The 19,269-nt window shown below is 43.7% G+C and overlaps 1 protein-coding gene across 2 annotated transcripts in view; it reads left to right on the forward strand.

Annotated features, from left to right (window-relative positions):
• The window catches only part of SH3BGRL (SH3 domain binding glutamate rich protein like), a 91,951-nt gene that overhangs the window by 52,728 nt on the left and 19,954 nt on the right, over nucleotides 1–19,269 (forward strand). Inside the window, exons 2-3 of one of the 2 annotated variants that reach the window (XM_029606546.1) lie at nucleotides 3,772–3,957; nucleotides 5,754–5,795. In XM_029606546.1, the coding sequence (XP_029462406.1) occupies nucleotides 3,772–3,957; nucleotides 5,754–5,795 (228 nt within the window). The remainder of the gene's footprint in view (nucleotides 1–3,771; nucleotides 3,958–5,753; nucleotides 5,796–19,269) is intronic. The other variant, XM_029606547.1, reaches the window with a different exon arrangement.

Consider the following 19,269-nt stretch of genomic DNA (forward strand, 5'->3'; position numbering starts at 1 on the left):
GAGGTGTGGTGGCCTAGTAGATAGCCCAGTGAGAATTCAAGCCACCAGAGTTCAAATCTCACGAATATTTTTACTCTCAAAAATTTAACACCAGCCCCGGAGCTGGCATTAACTTTTGGGGCTCCTCAAGACTCAACAGAAAACCATAAACTACTGCTTTTCTTTAGTTCCTCCGACTTAATATTGTGGCGATTATTTAGTCAGAGGAACTGAAAAAAGGAGTAACATAAAAAAAAAATACAAAAAAAAAGTATTACTGGTGGTCAGGTTAGGAAAATGGATGCTCAATTTTATGAGCGTCCGTCTTCCTAACCTGTGCAAAGCCACTTCTTCTGGGCGCCCAATGTCAGAGGTGCTAGGGATGCACAGGTTCCCCTAGTGCCTCCTTTTTAGCGAAGTGGGTCATTTGCCTACTGCTCCCCCAGGAGAGGAGGATGGGCGCATGTTAATTTGGCAAAGGAACTACCTGTACTGAATTCTAATAATGCTGTGAGCTGCTTGCATCATTTGGAGAGACAAGCTAAAAAAAAAAAAAAAAAGAGGGGAAGGGGGAATATTATGGATGCAGATTAGATGCCGTAAAAACACATGGGCCTGTTCTGAGGTTTGTCTTTCTGGTAATAAACCAGATGCTTCTTAAGGGACTAGATTAGTGTGTATGTGTATGAGAGTTGTAATGCACTTTATGAAATGCTTTATTTAGTACTTGGAGATCAGCATGGCCATATTTGGCGTTTCTGTGCTGTCTGCTGGCAGGAGAGTGTGCGAGCATGTTTAACTTGGCCTTATATGGAGCGGCTGTGCTGTCATCTGAAGCAGGGAGGCCGGCGGCAGAAGAGGCTGCTTTTTCTCCGGCTAATGCAGCACTCGAGTTGAAAAGGCAATGTAGGTTGTGCCTTTTTGGTGTATAAAATGGTACAGAACATACATTAAGAAAATGCACCCAGAAGTGTGTATGGGGGTTTTTTCTTTGTTTTTTGTTTTTTTTGTAGGAAAATGCCTTGTTTTTTTTAAATAAAGATGTCATAGTTTCATCTGCTTGCAAGGCATGGTTTGAGCTGATTTTCTAACCCAAAAGCAACGTTTTTTGTTTTTTTTTTCTTGTGCCTGGTGACTTTTAAATATATGAAGAAAATAGAGCAAACCATCGTATATATGCATAACATGAAAGTGGTTTTGTGGGTAGATTGTGCACTTTTTTTTTTTAAGTTTTTGAATTTGTTTTGCTATGGAATTTCGTTGAAAGGCAACATGAATCTTTCTCCCTGTGCTGGCGATCCCTGCGGGCATACTGCGTGCATCTTCCTTATACGGGAGGAGAATGCTGATTGAGCAGCAGATTTAAAGATATGATCCGTTTTTAAGTTCTAGGATAGATTCATCTTCACACTCCTCCCACCGCCACTCCTTCAACCGTTAATTATAGGCATCCTACCCGTAACAACCCCTTTAACTCCTATAAAAAACAAACAAACGACTTTTGGCAGTTTCTTGGTTAATCTGGCTCCCACTTGGGCTTCATTTACCAGAGGCCGAGCATTCCTGTCAGTCAGTTGTTTACAGCTTGTTCATCCCTGCCAAAAATAAAGCTGCAAACTGCAGAAATGTTACTCATACGTCAGCATGGAAGCCCAGTGTGCTGGTTTCTCTGCAGCTGAACTTCTTAGATTTGGTATTGAATAAAATAATGAGCATAAGCAAATACACTTGCCTATTTAAATATTTGTGCCAAATATTTAAAAACCTTTGAAGGAGTTTGCCCTGTGTTCCTATATTTTATCAAGGCCAAACAAACCCAGTTTTATTCACCTGCACATTGCCTGCATAGCAGGGCTTTCTATCAGAAAAGCTTTCCTGGGCTGACTTGGTTGCACGATTCCAGCTTTTTCAAAATGCAAAATTCTAGTTATAGATGATGTGATCAGAGATTTTAATCCACCTCTAAAGATTTTCTTTCCTCAGTCTGTAAACAAAGCAAGTTTTCTCTTTCCTTCCTTCCTTCCTTCCTTCCTCTCTCCCTGTGGCAGCTGTCTGCTTTCATAGTTGTATTTAGGACTTAATCCAGCCTCAGGGACTACCTTAGGATAAGAAACAGACCTGAGGGCCTCACAGGGCTCATCACGCATTGCACCTGGCACTTTATCTTCAGTCTTCTTCCTCTTCCCACAGCCCATGTGTTCTTCAGTAACCTTGCTAGCAAAGGCTGAGGCACGAGTCTAAGCCCCTAGGAGCATTGGATGCTGTAGGACACAAGCAAAGAAGCTTGTGAACCATCTCGCTGCTTTTCTTGTAGTTCTCTCTCAAATCACTGCCATTTGGGGGGGTTAAGGAGAAGGCTTAAGCAGTATGTTCATGGGGAAACAAGTCATCAAGATAAACACTTTGACCACACTGTACTTAAGCCAAAGGCTAGTCTAGGTGCAGTCTAAGGATGACCATATTGCTTATGTCTGGAGGGAAGGCAGGCAAACTGTGCCAGCCCCAGTTTTCCCCCACTGAAGGCATGAAGATGTAGGTCTGACTTTTCCTATTGCATTCTCTAAAAAAAAAAAAAAAAAAAAAAAAAAAAAGAGGGCTACATCCCCATTGCATGAATGGGGACAGAACCAGGACCGGCTCAGCTTGCCACTCCTGGACATGAAGCTATATGGGTACCATAAACCGAAGGGGAAAAGTTCAGAATTAACCGAGAAGAAAACACAAGAGTGGAATAAATCTCAAGTGATACATTTTTAGAAACAAAATGTTTAATGGTCTTGACAGTGGATTTGGTATCAACTTTCCTGATAACTGCTCATGATTTCTTTCATAACCCATCTGAATGTGTATTGGGGCTCTAATTCCACCTTGGCTCCTCAGAAGATCTGAAATCAGAGTTTCTCGGTCACTGACGTAGCGTTATAATGCTCTTCTTGATGGATTGAATCGAAGTTTCGGGCCGATGCAGTAAAGTGCGCTCAGGCTGAGCGCACTGTTAGCCCCCGCTTGGCCGCGCATTTTCAACGCGCTATTTTTACCCTTTATACAGTAAGAGGTGATAGCGTGTGGAAAGTAAAATGTGCAGCAAAGCCGCACATTTTACTTTCAGAAATTAATGCCTGCCAAAGGCAGGAGTTCATTTCGGCCGGCACCAGGAAAGTGTGCAGAAAAAACTGCTTTTCTTTACACCCTCCGACTTAATATCATAGCGATATTAAGTCGGAGGCCCCAAAAATTAAAAAAAATTAAAAATCTGCCCACAGGTTGGAAGACGGACGCTCAATTTTGCCGGTGTCCGTTTTCCGAACCCGTGGCTGTCAGGTTCGAGAACAGACTCCTGTAAAATTGAGCGTCTGCTGTCAAACCCGCTGACAGCTGCCGCTTCTGTCAAAAAGGAAGCGCTAGGGACGCGCTAGTGTCCCTAACGCCTCCTTTTACTGCGGGCCCTAATTTGCATACGGGCTGATACTGAATCACGCGCCCCAGGGAGTAAAATGATCTCATCTGACTCTAAGCGTTAATAAAAATAAATTTATATAAAGATGAATTGTTAGGCTGCATGTGAAGCTAGATACCCTCATAGTGAAGCCTAGGATGGCTTCTTCTGTCCTTTGCGACCAGGCAATTCAATAGGCTGCTACACTGTTCCTACCATTGTCTTTCTTCATAACTAGCTCCAATTAAGAGGTGGTGAACAACCAAGGAAGCTTTCCATCCATAAGCTTTCCAGGTTTCATCCTGTACTCTGTGGGACTTGACTGACCAACTATTTTTCTTGTTTTATTCTTTCAGATTAAGAAGCAGCAGCAAGATGTTTTGGGTTTCTTTACCGCCGTAAAGATTAACTATGAAGAGCGAGATATTGCCGCCAACGAAGAGAATCGAAAATGGATGAGAGAAAATGTTCCTGAGAACCATAGGCCCGCCACTGGAAACCCGTTGCCGCCTCAGATCTTCAACAACAGTCAGTACTGTGGGGTAAGGAGAAGTTAGAAGGGTCTAATTCTTGCTAGCAAATGGATGAATTGCTTAAATGCATATATCACTTGATATAGGAATGGGTTCTCTTAAATTTTCTGTGTTCTTACTAGCTCAAGTTTAGAAAGGGGTGTGTGTGTGTGTGTGTGTGTGTGTAGATAGAGAGATCTATCATTTAGAGATCTGACCTGCTGTCTAGGTCAGGGGTGGGTAAACTTTTTTTTTTTTTTTTTTGTTCTGGGGCTGCATTAAAAGTTATCAACCACAGCAAAGGAGCCCCTTGGTGCTCCTTGATACAGTAATTGAATCTCCTCTGCACTTGCTACAGGCATTTCAGTATCCAGCAGGCTTAAGCACCATCGTTTTTAGCCCCTTAGGAGCTGCTCCTGGACCCCCGCTGGACCACCAGGGACTTTTGGCAGGTCTTGGGGGGTGGGGGGGTTTTGTTAGATTTTTTTGGGTTTTTTTTAATATTCACTCCATAAGATGCACAGACATTTTCTCCCCAGCCTCTACCAAAATCAGCAAAACTTTCAACCCAAGAGGTGCAAGGTGCTTTCCTGGCTAGCAGACTACCTCACCTCAGTCACAAATGCAGAACACAGACAGCCTTACCAAATATGAATAAAAAGGCTGTAAAGTATAAATAGAAAGGTGCAGACAAAAAAATTGAACTGAAAACTGCTAAAAGCCAGACCCATAATCAGTACAATAATGCAAAAACAGAAATATCACCATTTCTTATAAAATATAAATCATCAGTTATAACAGTGAGTAAACCATATTAATAAAAAAAAAGTTCAAAACAGATGACACACAGAGCATCTAATAAATAAGGATAAAAAACTTTAAACATTTCTCAAAAATCAATCAAATATTTCAAAATAGCAGAATCATCAAACACACAATTAACACTAATAAGGCTAAAAAAATTTCCTCTCTCCGTACCTGGAAACTTTTTGTTTTTAGTCAACATGAGATTGTAGTGGATTAATAGGGGGAAGGAAGGGAGAGAGGTGGAACACACAAACTTCCTTCATTTCTCTCTCATTACTTCTGGGGGAATTCTGCGCACAAAAACTTAAAATTCTGCAAACTTTAAATTGGTCAAAAAATAAAACAAGTTACATGACAGTCTTTAAGTAATTACCATATTTTTCGCTCCATAAGAAACACTTTTTTTTCCCCCAAAAGTGGGGGGAAAATGTCTGTGCATCTTATGGAGCGAATATAAAAAATATTAAAAAAATATAACAAACCCCCCCCCCCCCCCCACAGTAATCAAAATGGCACCGATGGCCCTTTGCCCTTACTATGTCACTGGGGCAGCCCTTTGCAATTACTACGTCACAGGGGCTACCACTGCCATTGTTCAGCCCCAGTGACATAGTAAGGGCAAAGGGCCGTCAGCGCCATTTTGATTACTGGCAGCCGACGGCCCAAGTCCAGGAGATCGCTCCCAGACCCCCGCTGGACCACCAGGGACTTTTAGCAGGTCTTGTGGGGGGGGGGGGGTCAGGAGGGTGGGGGTTTGTTAATTAATGTAAAGGGTTGGGATGGGGGTTTTGTTTTGGGGGGGGGGGGGTTCCCACAGAAAGAGAGAGAGAGAGAAAAAAAAAGAAGTTTTCTGATCTGGGGAGTGGACCAAAATGGCCCTCCCCAGACCCGAAAACAAAATGGGGAGGAAAAATAATGTTATGCACTCCCCTAATTTGCTCCATAAGACGCACAGATGCCCGGGGACAGAGCAGGTTTAACACAAATTTTTTTTTTAATTTTCCCCCTCTGAATCCTAGGTGCGTCTTATGGTCAGGTGGTCTTATGGAGCGAAAAATACGGTACATTTTAAATTAATACAGAAAAATGTTATTACTTAGAGATGCAGGATTTTAAATATTTTGAGCAGAATTTCCATAGAAATTCACTGTAAGAGTGTCCCTTCCACTCGCTCTCCCTACTCCCCAGGCCCTAACTTCTCCACCTGCCAGTATCTCTCCCCTCCACCTCTAGGCTCAACCCCTTCCACTGTATTGCCAGTCCCAGAGTTTGACCCCGTTCTCAGTACTACTACTGCCCCTCACAGGCTCCCTCTGTCCTCTCCCTTCCCTCTGTCCCTCCTCTGTCGCACACATGCACCCTTTCTCTAGTACACATACACACAGGCTCCCTCACACTCTCGCGCTCACACACACACACACACACACACACATCCCTTCATACAGGGCCCTCTTTCTTTTTTTTTTTTTTTTCTCAAAATAATTTTTATTGGGATGAAACATGAACAGGGCCCTCTTTCTTGCATATACACCCACACAAACTCCTTCTCTCCCTCACACAGACATCCTCACACAGGCTCTGTCTCACACATACACAATCCCTTCACACAGGCTAGCACCCTCACATACACACTATACCTTTTTCATGCACACGAGCTCCCAATCTCTCTCACACATACACACTCCTTCACAATCTCCTCATATAGGTTCTCTCTCTCTCTCTGAAACCCACACTCAAGTATCTCCCCACCCCCCTCTTACCAACCATGTTGTGTCTCACCCTCCCCTCTCTCACACACACATTCTCTCTCACCGGCATCCCCCCCGCTCTCTTACCTCCCATGCTCTCTCTCACCCCCCCCTCCCCTAATATAGGCTCCCTCTCTCTGAAACCCACGCTCAAGCATCCCCACCCCCCCTCTTACCAACCATGCTCTCTCACCAGCATCCTCCCCTCCCCTCTCTCACCGGCGTGCTGCGACCGGAGCACATCTGCATGTGCTGCAGGACACGCTCCGCGGCGAAGATGAAGGCCCGGGCACATCATCCGCGGCACATGGGGGGGGTCTTCCATCTTCGCCACGAGTGGCGCGCCGGGCCTTCATCTTCGCGCTCTGTTCACAGCATTCCGGCGTCTCCTCTGCAATTCTGCGCAAATTCTGCGCTCCACAGAAGCGCAGAATTCCCCAGGACTGTCTCATATACACACACTTATACTCATGCACCCTTTTACCCTCTCTTCTTCAGTCCCCCATTCCTTCCCTCTGTCACTCAACCCCCTTCCCTCTCTCTGTCATTCACCCTTCTACTCAATCTTCTTCCCACCCCTCTTTCATTCACTCACCTCCTTCCCTTTCCTCTGTTATGCACTCCCTCACTTCCACTTGCCCCTTCTCTTCCCCCTGTCACACTCCCGTCTTCCCATCCCTCAGTTACTCCCTCCCCTTCTATCAATCCCTTTCATCACTCCTCTCCCTTCCCTCTGTCACTCACTCTCCCACTCAGTCCCCTTCCCTGCCAGTCACTCCCTCCCTCCCTTCCCTCTTACTCACCCTTACTCAATCGCCTTCCCTTTCCTGTCACTCACCCCCTCACTCCCTCTCTCATCACTTCCCTCTATCACTCACCCTCCCATTCAGTCTTCTTCCCTTCTTCCCTTCTCTCATTCTCACCCCTTTTCCTTAGTAACTCACCCTCTCCCTCCCACTGACTCCCTTCCCTCTGTTCAGCTTGGAGAAGAGACGACTGAGGGGGGATATGATAGATTTGTTTAAAATCATGTGAGTTCTAGAACGGGTAGATGTGAATCTGTTATTTACTCTGTCGGATAGTAGAAAGACTAGGGGGCATTCCATGAAGTTAGCATGGGGCACATTTAAAACTAATCGGAGAAAGTTCTTTTTCACTCAACCCACAATTAAACTCTGGAATTTGTTGCCAGGGGATGTGGTTAGTGAAGCTGTGTTTAAAAAAGGATTGGATAAGTTCTTGGAGGAGAAGTCCATTACCTGCTTTAATTAAATTAACTTAGAAAATAGTCACTGCTATTACTAGCAAAGGTAACATGGAATAGACTGTGTTTTTGGGTACTTGCCAGGTTCTTATGGCCTGGATTGGCCACTGTTGGAAACAGGATGCTGGGCTTGATGGACCCTTGGTCTGACTCAGTATGGTTTGTTCTTATGTAATCATCACCCATTTCCCTCTCCTCATTCTCACCACCCCCCTTTCATTCCCTTTCAGTTACTACTGCCATGACTCACCCCTCCTCCCCAGGATGATGTCATTGTTGTTGTCTTCTACCTGCTGGCTTGATACTGGAAGCCCATGGCAGGTCACCACTGGGCCCACCACTGCTTGGGACCTCTCCTCGCTGGCAGAGGGTGGGAATGTAGCCTGCGTGCAACAACAGGGGACTATCACATGGGGCCTCTGTCGTGTTGGCGAGGATGGGAACCAGAATCTCCACCACATTAGAACCCCACCAGCACAGCATTATATAGCACCGACCCTCAGGCCCTCTTCTCATTGGCAGAGCGTGTTGTTGCGCGGTGGGAGAACATCTCCAGGATGGTGGGCCAACACTCAAACCTGCCTGCCTGATGTCATTAAAGGCCGACATTGCACTTTTCATTGTGTCAAGACAACAATTTGGCACCCAGGCAAGCAGGTCTGTGCGTCAGCTGACTGCACATAATACAGCATTTATAAGACCTTGGAGGGCTGGAAGAAAAGCATTGATGAGTTAGATTTAGCCCACGGGCCATAGTTTGCCCACCCCTGGTCTAGGTCTTGCTGCCTGGGCAGGATGCCAATGTTTGGTCCTCTCTCCAGCCCATGTAGGTGCATATGACAGCAGGCATGAATACCACTGGTCCCAAAATATACCATTTGCTGGGGCTTAATAGCATTATAGTGTCTGTGTACATATACATATATATATAAATATGAACCACTACTCCTAGAACTTTTTTTTTTTTTTTTTTTAATCACCCAGTCCTGTAACTTTTTTTGGAGACTTGTACTGTGCTGCAAGTTATTGTAAAGCTGTCCTGGTGTGACAAAGAAGTTATAATGTTACTTGTATTGAATTTGGCCTGAAAGTTAAAGCTTCCACAAGAACTTACTGTATGTATTCGGGTGGGTGTTAAATTCTGTCCTTGAAAGTTTCCAAGCCTATCTAGCTTGCAGAAAAAGTAAATATGTAAATAAATTACTATAGCCACCATGTGCTAATAGTAAAATTAATATTCTTTATAGATTCCCTGCAACGAAAATTTGTTTGCTGCCCTGTCGGACCAGAGTTTGATGCCACAGGCAATATCCTGCAGCTAAAAATATTAAACAAGTTTGGCCGCACAAATTACTATTGTGGTTTTATTCCCATTTTGCATATACTAAAGCAAATACTTAATTGTGCAGATGATGATTAACCTAGGACACAAGTTTGTTTTGTTTTGGGTTTTTTTCTTTGCACCCTGTGGCCGATTTTTAGCATAACTGGTGTGTCCTATACATTATAAAATTTATTTTGTTTTAGTTTGTGCTGTTATCCCAGGACAAGCAGGATGCTAGTCCTCACGTATGGGTGACGTTACTGACGGAGCTCTATTGCGGGAAAACTTTCTGTCAAAGTTTCTAGAAACTTTTGACTGGCACTGTGAGGCCACTGAGCATGCCCAGCATGCCATGATATTCTCTGCCACAGGGGTCTCACTCTAGTCTTCGTTTTTCCGCGCTGCTGTAAGCATCGCGGTGATAGGAGTTCTTACTCACTTTTCTGACTGAAAAAGTCATTATTTCAAAAATGTTTCTCCCATACGGGATCTCACTCTCCCTTTTCTCACCGGACGGTGAGAAATTGATATCATTTTTACACTAAGTAAAAACAATTTTTTTCTCTCATAACATTCTCCATTTCCATAGACGGCCATTGATAGAGACATGGCTTCGGGTTTTAACAAATGCCCAATTTGCAATCGGACCATGTCTATCACAGACCCACACCTTGAGTGTGTTGTCTGTTTAGGCGAAAAACATGATATTTCGTCCTGCCAACAGTGTCAAGAGATGACTCCTAAAGGAAGAAAGCTTAGGCAAGAAAAAATGGCACACCTTTTTCACCTCCAACTCCTTCCTTCACCTTAGACGTCGACAAAATCATCCCCAGTAGGAGTTACAAAAAAAGTCCTGCTGAAGAAACGTCAACTGGAGGGATCAGGGGATCAGGCATCACCAACACCGTCAACGGCGTCGATAAGGTCGGTAACCGAGCAAAGGCTTAAACATAAACATAGTCACAGTCATGCCCCGACACCACAGTTAGCTCCCTCCTCGGGGGAACCGATCGCAAAGCGGCAAAAACACAAGGAAACACCGCCACTGTCAGGGCCTACTTCGGTGCAACCTACACAGCCATCGCAAGAGATATCATCTCCTCCTCTACCGACGCCGGCTGCTCCACCCATACCACAGGACTTGTCGATGCTAATCAAGCAAGCAGTAATGCAAGCCCTAAAGGAACAACTCCCGGTAACGATGCCGGTGACGTCACATACGCAGGTGACATCACCGATGCCGGTAACTTTACCGATGACAATGGCAGTATCGATACCAGTGACATCACTGATGCCGGGACTATTCCCGATGCCGGGGGAAACCCCGATGCCAGTGGCAACATAGATTCCACTGGTGACCTCGACGCCACTATCAATACCAATGTCGGTGCCTTCGGTTTTACCAGACACCATGACAATGTCGATGGCTCTATCGGTTCCGGCACCGATGCTAATCTTCACCCTTGCACCGACACACGGAAGACAAGTCAAAACGACTACGGTGACTTCAAGGAGAACATCGAAGACACCAATCGCTTCTTCGATGCTGAAGCCTTCACCAACGGTGCCACTCCTTCCTGGGGCTCCAGGACACACTCCTTCCTGGGGCTCCAGGACACACAAGATATCAAGATTTATTGGATTCCCTACCCTCTAATCCAAGGGAGGAAAATCCGGAGGACTCGTCTCCTGACGATCCTTTACCAGGACCTTCAGCACCTCCACAACAAACCCAAGAGTATGACACTTGGAGTGAAACAAACTCAGACACATCATCTGAGGATTTTATGTCTGACCCATCACCACCAGATCCCTGAAAGAAATCTCCTCCAGAAGATTTTACTTTCACCACTTTTGTACAAGAAATGGCGGACTCCATTCCCTTTAAATTATTAACAGAGCAGGACACCAGACAAGAAAGCTTGGAGGTACTTCAGTTTATCGATCCTCCAAAACAGGTAGTTGCCATTCCAGTGCACAATGTTCTCTTACAATTACAACATTGTCTATGGGAACATCCCTGCTCCATTCCAGCAGTAAACAGGAGAATGGACAGTACCTATTTAGTGCAATCCACTCCTGGGTATCAGAAGTCGCAGCTCCCTCACCACTCAGTGGTGGTGGAATCAGCACAAAGAGATCAAAAAGAACAAGAACACATTCATCAAATCCCCCAGGTAAAGACCACAGATTTCTGGATTCCCTGGGTCGTAAAGTGTTTCAAGGGGCCATGTTGAACTCTAGAATTTCTTCCTATCAGCTCTACATGACCCAATATCAGAGAAACTTATGGAAGCAAATCCAAGATTTTGTTCCATCTCTCCCTACTCAGTATCAGGAGGCTGTCCAGGCCATCACCCACAAGGGTCTGGAGGCCAGAAAACATGAAGTCCGTGCGGCCTATGACGGATTCGAAACAGCTTCAAGGGTAGCTACATCAGGAATCGGTGCCAGGAGATGGGCATGGCTTAAGGCCTCAGACCTTAGACCAGAGGTTCAGGATAAGTTAGTGGATTTCCCTTGCCTGGGAGACAACCTGTTTGGATCCAGGGTCCAAGATGCAGTGACTCAACTAAAGGAGCACACTGAGGCAGCTTTCTTCCCTTCCACAAGATCCTCCTGCACACTCAGGATGCAGGCCTCAAAGGAAGGACACGAGACGAAACTTTTACAGACAACGGAGGTATTATCCTCCTACATCTCGTACCAGGCCTTCTAGGACTCAGCAGAGACCACAACCAAGACAGCCCAGGGCAGCTAGGCCTCAACTTGCTACACAGGACCTGCTGCTGGCTTTTGAAACCACTTCCAGAGAACTCAGCTACTTCTCCAATCCTCAGCCAGAAATTCCAGTAGGAGGCAGGATATCCAAATTTTACAACAATTGGATAACAATAACGTCAGACCAATGGGTTCTCTCAATAATATCTCGAGGTTACCAACTCAATTTCCTCTCAATTCCTACAGATTTTCCCCCGAGTCATTTTCATCTCAGCAAAAATCACATACTTCAATTACAAGTAGAATTATCCACCCTTCTGAAAGCCAGGGCTGTAGAGCCGGTACCCCGGTCTCAGAGGGGCAGAGGATTCTATTCCTGTTATTTCCTCATTCCAAAGAAAACAGGAGGCCTTCGTCCCATCCTAGACCTCTGAAATCTCAACAAATTTCTGAAGAAAGAAAAGTTCAGGATGGTTTCTCTAGGCACCATGCTTCCACTTCTTCAAAAAGGAGATTGGCTTTGTTCTCTGGATCTTCAAGACGCTTACGCTCACATTCTAATATTCCCTCCTCATCGCAAATACCTTTGCTTCATGGTGGGTCAGCAACATTTCCAATACAGAGTATTGCCATTCGGCCTTGCCTCTGCTCCGAGTGTTCACCAATTGTCTGGCAGTAATTTATTTATTTTATTTTATACCGACATTTGATCTCAATTGAGATATCACATCGGTTTACATTCAGGTACTGTAGGTATATCTCTATCCCCAGAGGGCTTACAATCTAAGTTTTTTTTTTTGTACCTGAGGCAATGAAGGGTAAAGTGCCTTGCCCAAGGTCACAAGGAGTGATAGCAGGACTCGAACCCTGGTCGACTGGTTCATAGTCCACTGCTCTAACCACTAGGCTATTCCTCCTCCTCCTCCAGTAATAGCAGCACACTTGCACAAACAAGGTGTCCATGTGTTTCCATATCTAGACGACTGGCTCATCAGAAGTCAATCTCTACAAGGAGCTCTCGCTTCTCTCAATCAAACAATTACTGTACTCCATTTGATGGGATTTCTCATAAATTATCAAAAGTCCCATCTCACTCCATCTCACCTACTTCAATTCATAGGAGCAGAATTGAACACTATCCTCTCAAGGGCTTTTCTACCCGAGGATCGGGCAGACTCGCTCCGCTCAAAGAAACATGCAACAGCTCATCAGTTTCTAACTTAACTAGGCCACATGGCCTCCACAGTTCATGTCACTCCTATGGCAAGGCTCACCATGAGAGTAACCCAATGGACTTTAAGATCACAATGGATCCAAGTCATTCAACCACTGTCCTCTCCAATTCAAGTAACCCACCAGCTACGTTCCTCTCTACTTTGGTGGGTGAACAAGGACAATTTGCGCAAGGGCCTACCCTTCCAACAACCAGTCCCACAGATAACGTTAACTACAGATGCATCCACCTTGGGTTGGGGAGCTCACATAAACAATCTCCAAACCCAGGGGACTTGGACAAAACTTGAAGCAACATTTCAAATCAATTTTCTGGAACTTCGAGCTATACGTTATGCGCTGCATGCGTTCAAGGACTGCCTTTCACACAAGACTGTTCTGATCCAAACGGACATGTGGTACATCAACAAACAGGGAGGTACGGGCTCGTATGTATGTATGTAGATCTGATGGTAAAAAAGTCTACCCCATTTTGCATAATGTTAAAATCGACTTAGCAGAAGCTGTCAGAGACTTAGGGATAACTATTGATTGTGAGCTAAATTTTAAAAAACATATTTCAATAAAAACAAGAGATGGGTATTATAAACTTTTAGTAATTAGACGTTTGAAGCCACTATTAGATTTTAATGATTTTCGTTCGGTTCTCCAGGCTCTTATCTTAACCTCATTAGATTATTGTAATTCTCTTTTACTGGGACACAATCAACTTTATGACCATTACAAGTGTTACAAAACGCAGCAGCACGGGTTTTAACAAATTGTAACAGGCGTGATCACATTACACCAATCTTAATTAGTTTGCACTGGTTGCCTATTACTCAAAGAATTCTTTATAAAGTATGTTGTATTATTCACAAGACAATATATGCCCATAAATCTGACTGGTTAAATTTTTCTATTCGAGTGCACACATCTCAAAGATCTTTAAGATCCGCCAACAAGGGTTTGCTGCTTGTTCCATCTGTAAATACTGCTCATTTGATTTCAGTATGGGAAAGGGTTATTTCTGTTGCAAGCCCATGCATATGGAACACGTTACCAACAGAGTTACGCCTTGAATCAGATTTTAGGAGCTTTAAAAAAGGACTAAAAACATGCCTTTTCGAGCGAGCTTTTGCAGGCAACTGTTAGTCATCATTAATATGTTTTAAGTATCATTTTATGGTTTTTTTAGTTTTTTAGAGTAGTTTAATAAGTTTTAATTGTTGTGATTTTGTATTGTTTAGTTTTAAGATTTTATTTTGTATTTGAATATGTGATTGTCAAACAGACTTAAACATATTGTACACCATTGTGATGTGACTACGAATGACTGTATAGAAAAGCTTTTAAATAAATAAATAATATATGTGTATATATATATGTATGTGTGTGTATGTATGTATGTATATATATATATATATATATATATATATATATATATATATATATATATATATATACATACACACACACATACACAAACACATGAATGATACTCATAGCCCCATATTGGCCTCGACAAGTATAGTTCCCCACTCTTCTAGACCTCTCAGTCAGGGATCCCATTTGTCTGGGGGTATCTCCCACTCTCATAACTTAGGATCAGGGTTGTTTGCGCCATCCCAACCTTCAATCCCTATCCCTGACAGCATGGATGTTGAAAGCTTGATTTTACAACCACTCAATCTTTCAACCAATGTATCTCAAGTGCTTATAGCTTCACATAAACCTTCCACACGAAAGATCTATTCTTCCAAATGGAAGAGATTTACTTTGTGGTGCAGGCAAAACAATATTGATCCTTTCACATGCCCCACTACTTCTCTTCTAGACTACTTATACCATCTTTCAGAATCTGGTCTCCAGACTTCATCGGTGAGAGTACACTTAAGTGCAATGTCAGCTTACCATAACAAGATGGGAGATGTACCAGTCTCCACACAACCTCTGGTCAGCAGGTTTATGAGAGGTTTAACTCAACTTAAACCACCAATTAGGCCTCCAGTCACAGAATGGGACCTCAATCTGGTTTTAACAAGACTCATGCGTTCTCCTTTCGAGCCCATAGATTCCTGTGATGTTAAATTTCTCACATGGAAGACTATCTTCCTCATACCATTACATCAGCTAGAAGGGTTAGTGAGTTACAAGCACTTGTCACGTACTCACCCTACACAAAGTTCTTACATGACAGAGTGGTTCTCCGTACACATCCACAATTCCTTCCCAAGGTTGTCACGGAATTCCACTTGAACCAATCCATAGTTTTATCCATATTCTTTGCAAGGCCTCATTCTCACCAAGGAGAATGAGCCTTACATACCCTGGACTGTAAATGGGCACTAGCATTTTACTTAAACCGCACTGCAGTCCACAGGAAATCCAATCAACTTTTTGTATCTTATGATCCAAACAAACCAGGTACAGCAGTGGTGTGATTTTGATGTTTAGAACACTTTCCACTATTTTTCCTGGCACTGAAGTCAGGCTAACCGGTCTGTAGTTTCCCGGATCGCCCCTGGAGCCCTTTTTAAATATTGGGGTTACATTTGCTATCCTCCAGTCTTCAATGGATGATTTTAATGATAAGTTACAAATTTTTACTAATAGGTCTGAAATTTCATTTTTTAGTTCCTTCAGAACTCTGGAGTGTATACCATCCGGTCCGGGTGATTTACTACTCTTCAGTTTGTCAGTCAGGCCTACCACATCTTCTAGGTTCACCGTGATTTGATTCAGTCCATCTGAATCATTACCCATGAAAACCTTCTCCATTACGGGTACCTCCCCAACATCCTCTTCAGTAAACACCGAAGCAAAGAAATCATTTAATCTTTCCGCGATGGCCTTATCTTCTCTAAGTGCCCCTTTAACCCCTCGATCATCTAACTGTCCAACTGACTCCCTCACAGGCTTTCTGCTTCGGATATATTTAAAAAGGTTTTTCCTGTGAGTTTTGCCTCTACAGCCAACTTCTTTTCAAATTCTCTCTTAGCCTGTCTTATCAATGTCTTACATTTAACTTGCCAATGTTTATGCTTTATCCTATTTTCTTCTGTTGGATCCTTCTTCCAATTTTTGAATGAAGATCTTTTGGCTAAAATAGCTTCTTTCACCTCCCCTTTTAACCATGCCGGTAATCGTTTTGCCTTCTTTCCACCTTTCTTAATGTGTGGAATACATCTGGACTGTGCTTCTAGAATGGTATTTTTTAACAATGACCACGCCTCTTGCACACTTTTTACTTTTGTAGCTGCTCCTTTCAGTTTTTTTCTAACAATTTTTCTCATTTTATCAAAGTTTCCCTTTTGAAAGTTTAGCACGAGAGCCTTGCATTTGCACACTGTTCCTCTTCCAGTCATTAAATCAGATTTGATCATATTATGATCACTATTGCCAAGCGGCCCCACAAAGTCCTGTGCTCCACTGAGAATTAGGTCTAAAATTGCTCCCTCTCTCGTCGGTTCCTGAACCAATTGCTCCATAAAGCTATCATTTATTCCATCCAGGAACGTTATCTCTCTAGTGTGACCCGATGATACATTTACCCAGTCAATATTGGGGTAATTGAAGTCTCCCATTATTACCGCACTACCAATTTTGTTAGCTTCCCTAATTTCTCTTAGCATTTCACTATCCGTCTTACCATCTTGACCAGGTGGACGATAGTATACCCCTATCACTATAGTTTTCCCCGACACACAAGGGATTTCTACCCATAAAGATTCAATTTTGTATTTAGTCTCATGCAGGATGTTTATCCTGTTGGACTCTATGCCATCCCGGACATAAAGCACCACACCTCCTCCCGAGTGCTCCTCTCTGTCATTGCGATATAATTTGTACCCCGGTATAGCACTGTCCCATTGGTTATCCTCTTTCCACCATGTCTCTGAGAATGCCAATTAAGTCTATGTCATCATTCACTGCTATACATTCTAATTCTCCCATCTTACTTCTTAGACTTCTAGCATTAGCATACAAACATTTCAAAGTTTTTTGTTTGTATTTTCATTCTGCTTTTTAATTGATAGGGATAAGTTAGAATGTTTTAGCTCAGATGAGTTTTTAGTTACAGGCACTTGGACTACTTTTCTAATTATTGGAACCTCACTGTCAGGATGCCCTAATTCTAATGCATCATTAGTATCCTTTAAAGATACCTCTCTCCGAACCATGCACTGCTGAGCAACTGTCTGCTTTCCCCTTTGTTCTAGTTTAAAAGCTGCTCTATCTCCTTTTTAAAGGTTAGTGCCAGCAGTCTGGTTCCACCCTGGTTAAGGTGGAGCCTATCCCTTCGGAAGAGACTCCCCCTTCCCCAAAAGGATTAAAGAGAGTAGAGGAAAGAGATGATCCCTGTGAGAAACTGAAGAGGTGGCGTTTTTTAGCTTAATGATTTGAGTACGATCAGAAAGGTAAGAACGAAACCATTTTAACACCAAACCTGATATGCCAAATTCCTGGAGTCTATATAGTAGTATGCCGTGATCCATCGTTTCAAAGGCGGCAGATATATCAAGGGAAATTAGAAGAAACTGCTGTCCAGAATCTAAGCCACGTCTATGCATGTCCGTAAGCGAGAGAAGGAATTCTGTACTTAACGTACAGCGAAAACAGATTTAATGCGGATCGAGGTGTTCAGCTCTTTCAACAAAATCATTCAATAGCATGAGGATCGCAGATTCTAAAATTTTGGTGAAAATTGAGAGAGATGAAATTGGGCAATAATTATTGGGATCAGATGGATCAAGAGAATGTTTGGTTTTGTAGAAGAGGGCATACAACTGCATGCTTGAGCGAAGGTAAAACAAGACCTTCAGATAATGAAAGATTGAGTTTGGCTAAAATGGGTGAAATAACATTTTGAGAAGATTTGAACAAAGCGGCAGAGCAAAGCACGTGAGGACAGAGAGTGTTCGATTTAGAGATTAAAGTTTCAACTTCAGAAGAAGAAACGGTATCAAAATTACTCCACTGGGAGGTGGGAGGAATGGGGGATTGAGAGTACCAACCTGGAACATCTGTAAAAGAAGAGCAAATTTTTTCAACTTTCAATTTGAAAAAAATGGAAAACGAATCCGTGGATGGGACGTTTCGAGCTGGATAGTCTGAACCAGTTGGAGAGGTAATATGACAGCCACCCTAGAAGTGGTTGCATGGGCAAGGGCGCATATGCGTCCTCTTCAGCGCACATTGCTTTGTGCAGTAGAGTCCACAGTCTCAGGAATACTCGATAAGACTCCAGTTACAGGTGGAGACTGACATCCAAATGAAATAGTGGTTGCAGGCAGATCATCTAAGGAAGGGAGTTTCCCTGAAAGTTCTGGAATGGCTGCTGCTGAGGACTGATTCAAGTCTCCAGGGTTGGAGGGGCTCATTGTCAGGAACTGATGGTGCCGGGGTTCTGGAGTGCAGAGGAGTTGCTCTGGAGCATCAATCATGTGGAAGCGCGTGCCATTCAGTTGACATGCTTGCAGTTCGTCAACCATTTGCAGGGTCAAGCGGTCCGAGTAATGTCAGACAGTGCGATGACAGTGGCTTACATCAATCACCAGGGAGGCACCAAGATTCAACAAGTGTCACAGGAAATAGACCAACTCATTGTACGGACGGAGGTACATCTCCAGGAGATCGCTGCCTCCTACATTGCGGGATCAGACAATGTGAGAGCTCTTTTTCTCAGCAGACAGTCTGGATCCAAGAGAATGGGCATTGTCAGATGAAGCTTTCCAGCTCATAGTGTGCCGCTGGTGCCTACCATATCTGGACTTACTAGCGACGTCACACAATGCAAAAGTTCCTTGTTTCTTCAGTTGCAGAGATCTAAATTCTCTGGGCATTGATGCTCTAGTGCAGGAGTGGCTGAAGAGCAAGCTTCTGTTTGCCTTCCCCCCCCCCCCCCCCCCGTTGCTCTTGTTGGGCAGGTTTATTTGGAGGATCAAGAGGCACACAGATGGTGATTCTGGTGGCTTCTGACTGGCCCAGAAGACCGTGGTATGCAGACCTGCAGAGATGTTTTTTGGGCTCTCCTCTCTGGTTTCCGGTCCAAAGATCTGTTACAACAGGGGGTCTGTTTTGATTCACTCAATTTTGTCTTTCAGTGTGGCCCTTGAAAGGGCTCATTTGCTGAAATGTGGTTATTCCATGGCTCTGATTTTCACCTTTCTTCAAGCTCAAAAGGTTTTCACCTCCTTAGCCTATGTTCGAGTTTGGCAATTGTTTGAGACTTGGTGTGAGGAACAAGGGGTTCATCCTCCATT

Source organism: Rhinatrema bivittatum, chromosome 6 (genome assembly GCF_901001135.1).
Source record: "Rhinatrema bivittatum chromosome 6, aRhiBiv1.1, whole genome shotgun sequence".
NCBI classification, from domain to species: domain Eukaryota; kingdom Metazoa; phylum Chordata; class Amphibia; order Gymnophiona; family Rhinatrematidae; genus Rhinatrema; species Rhinatrema bivittatum.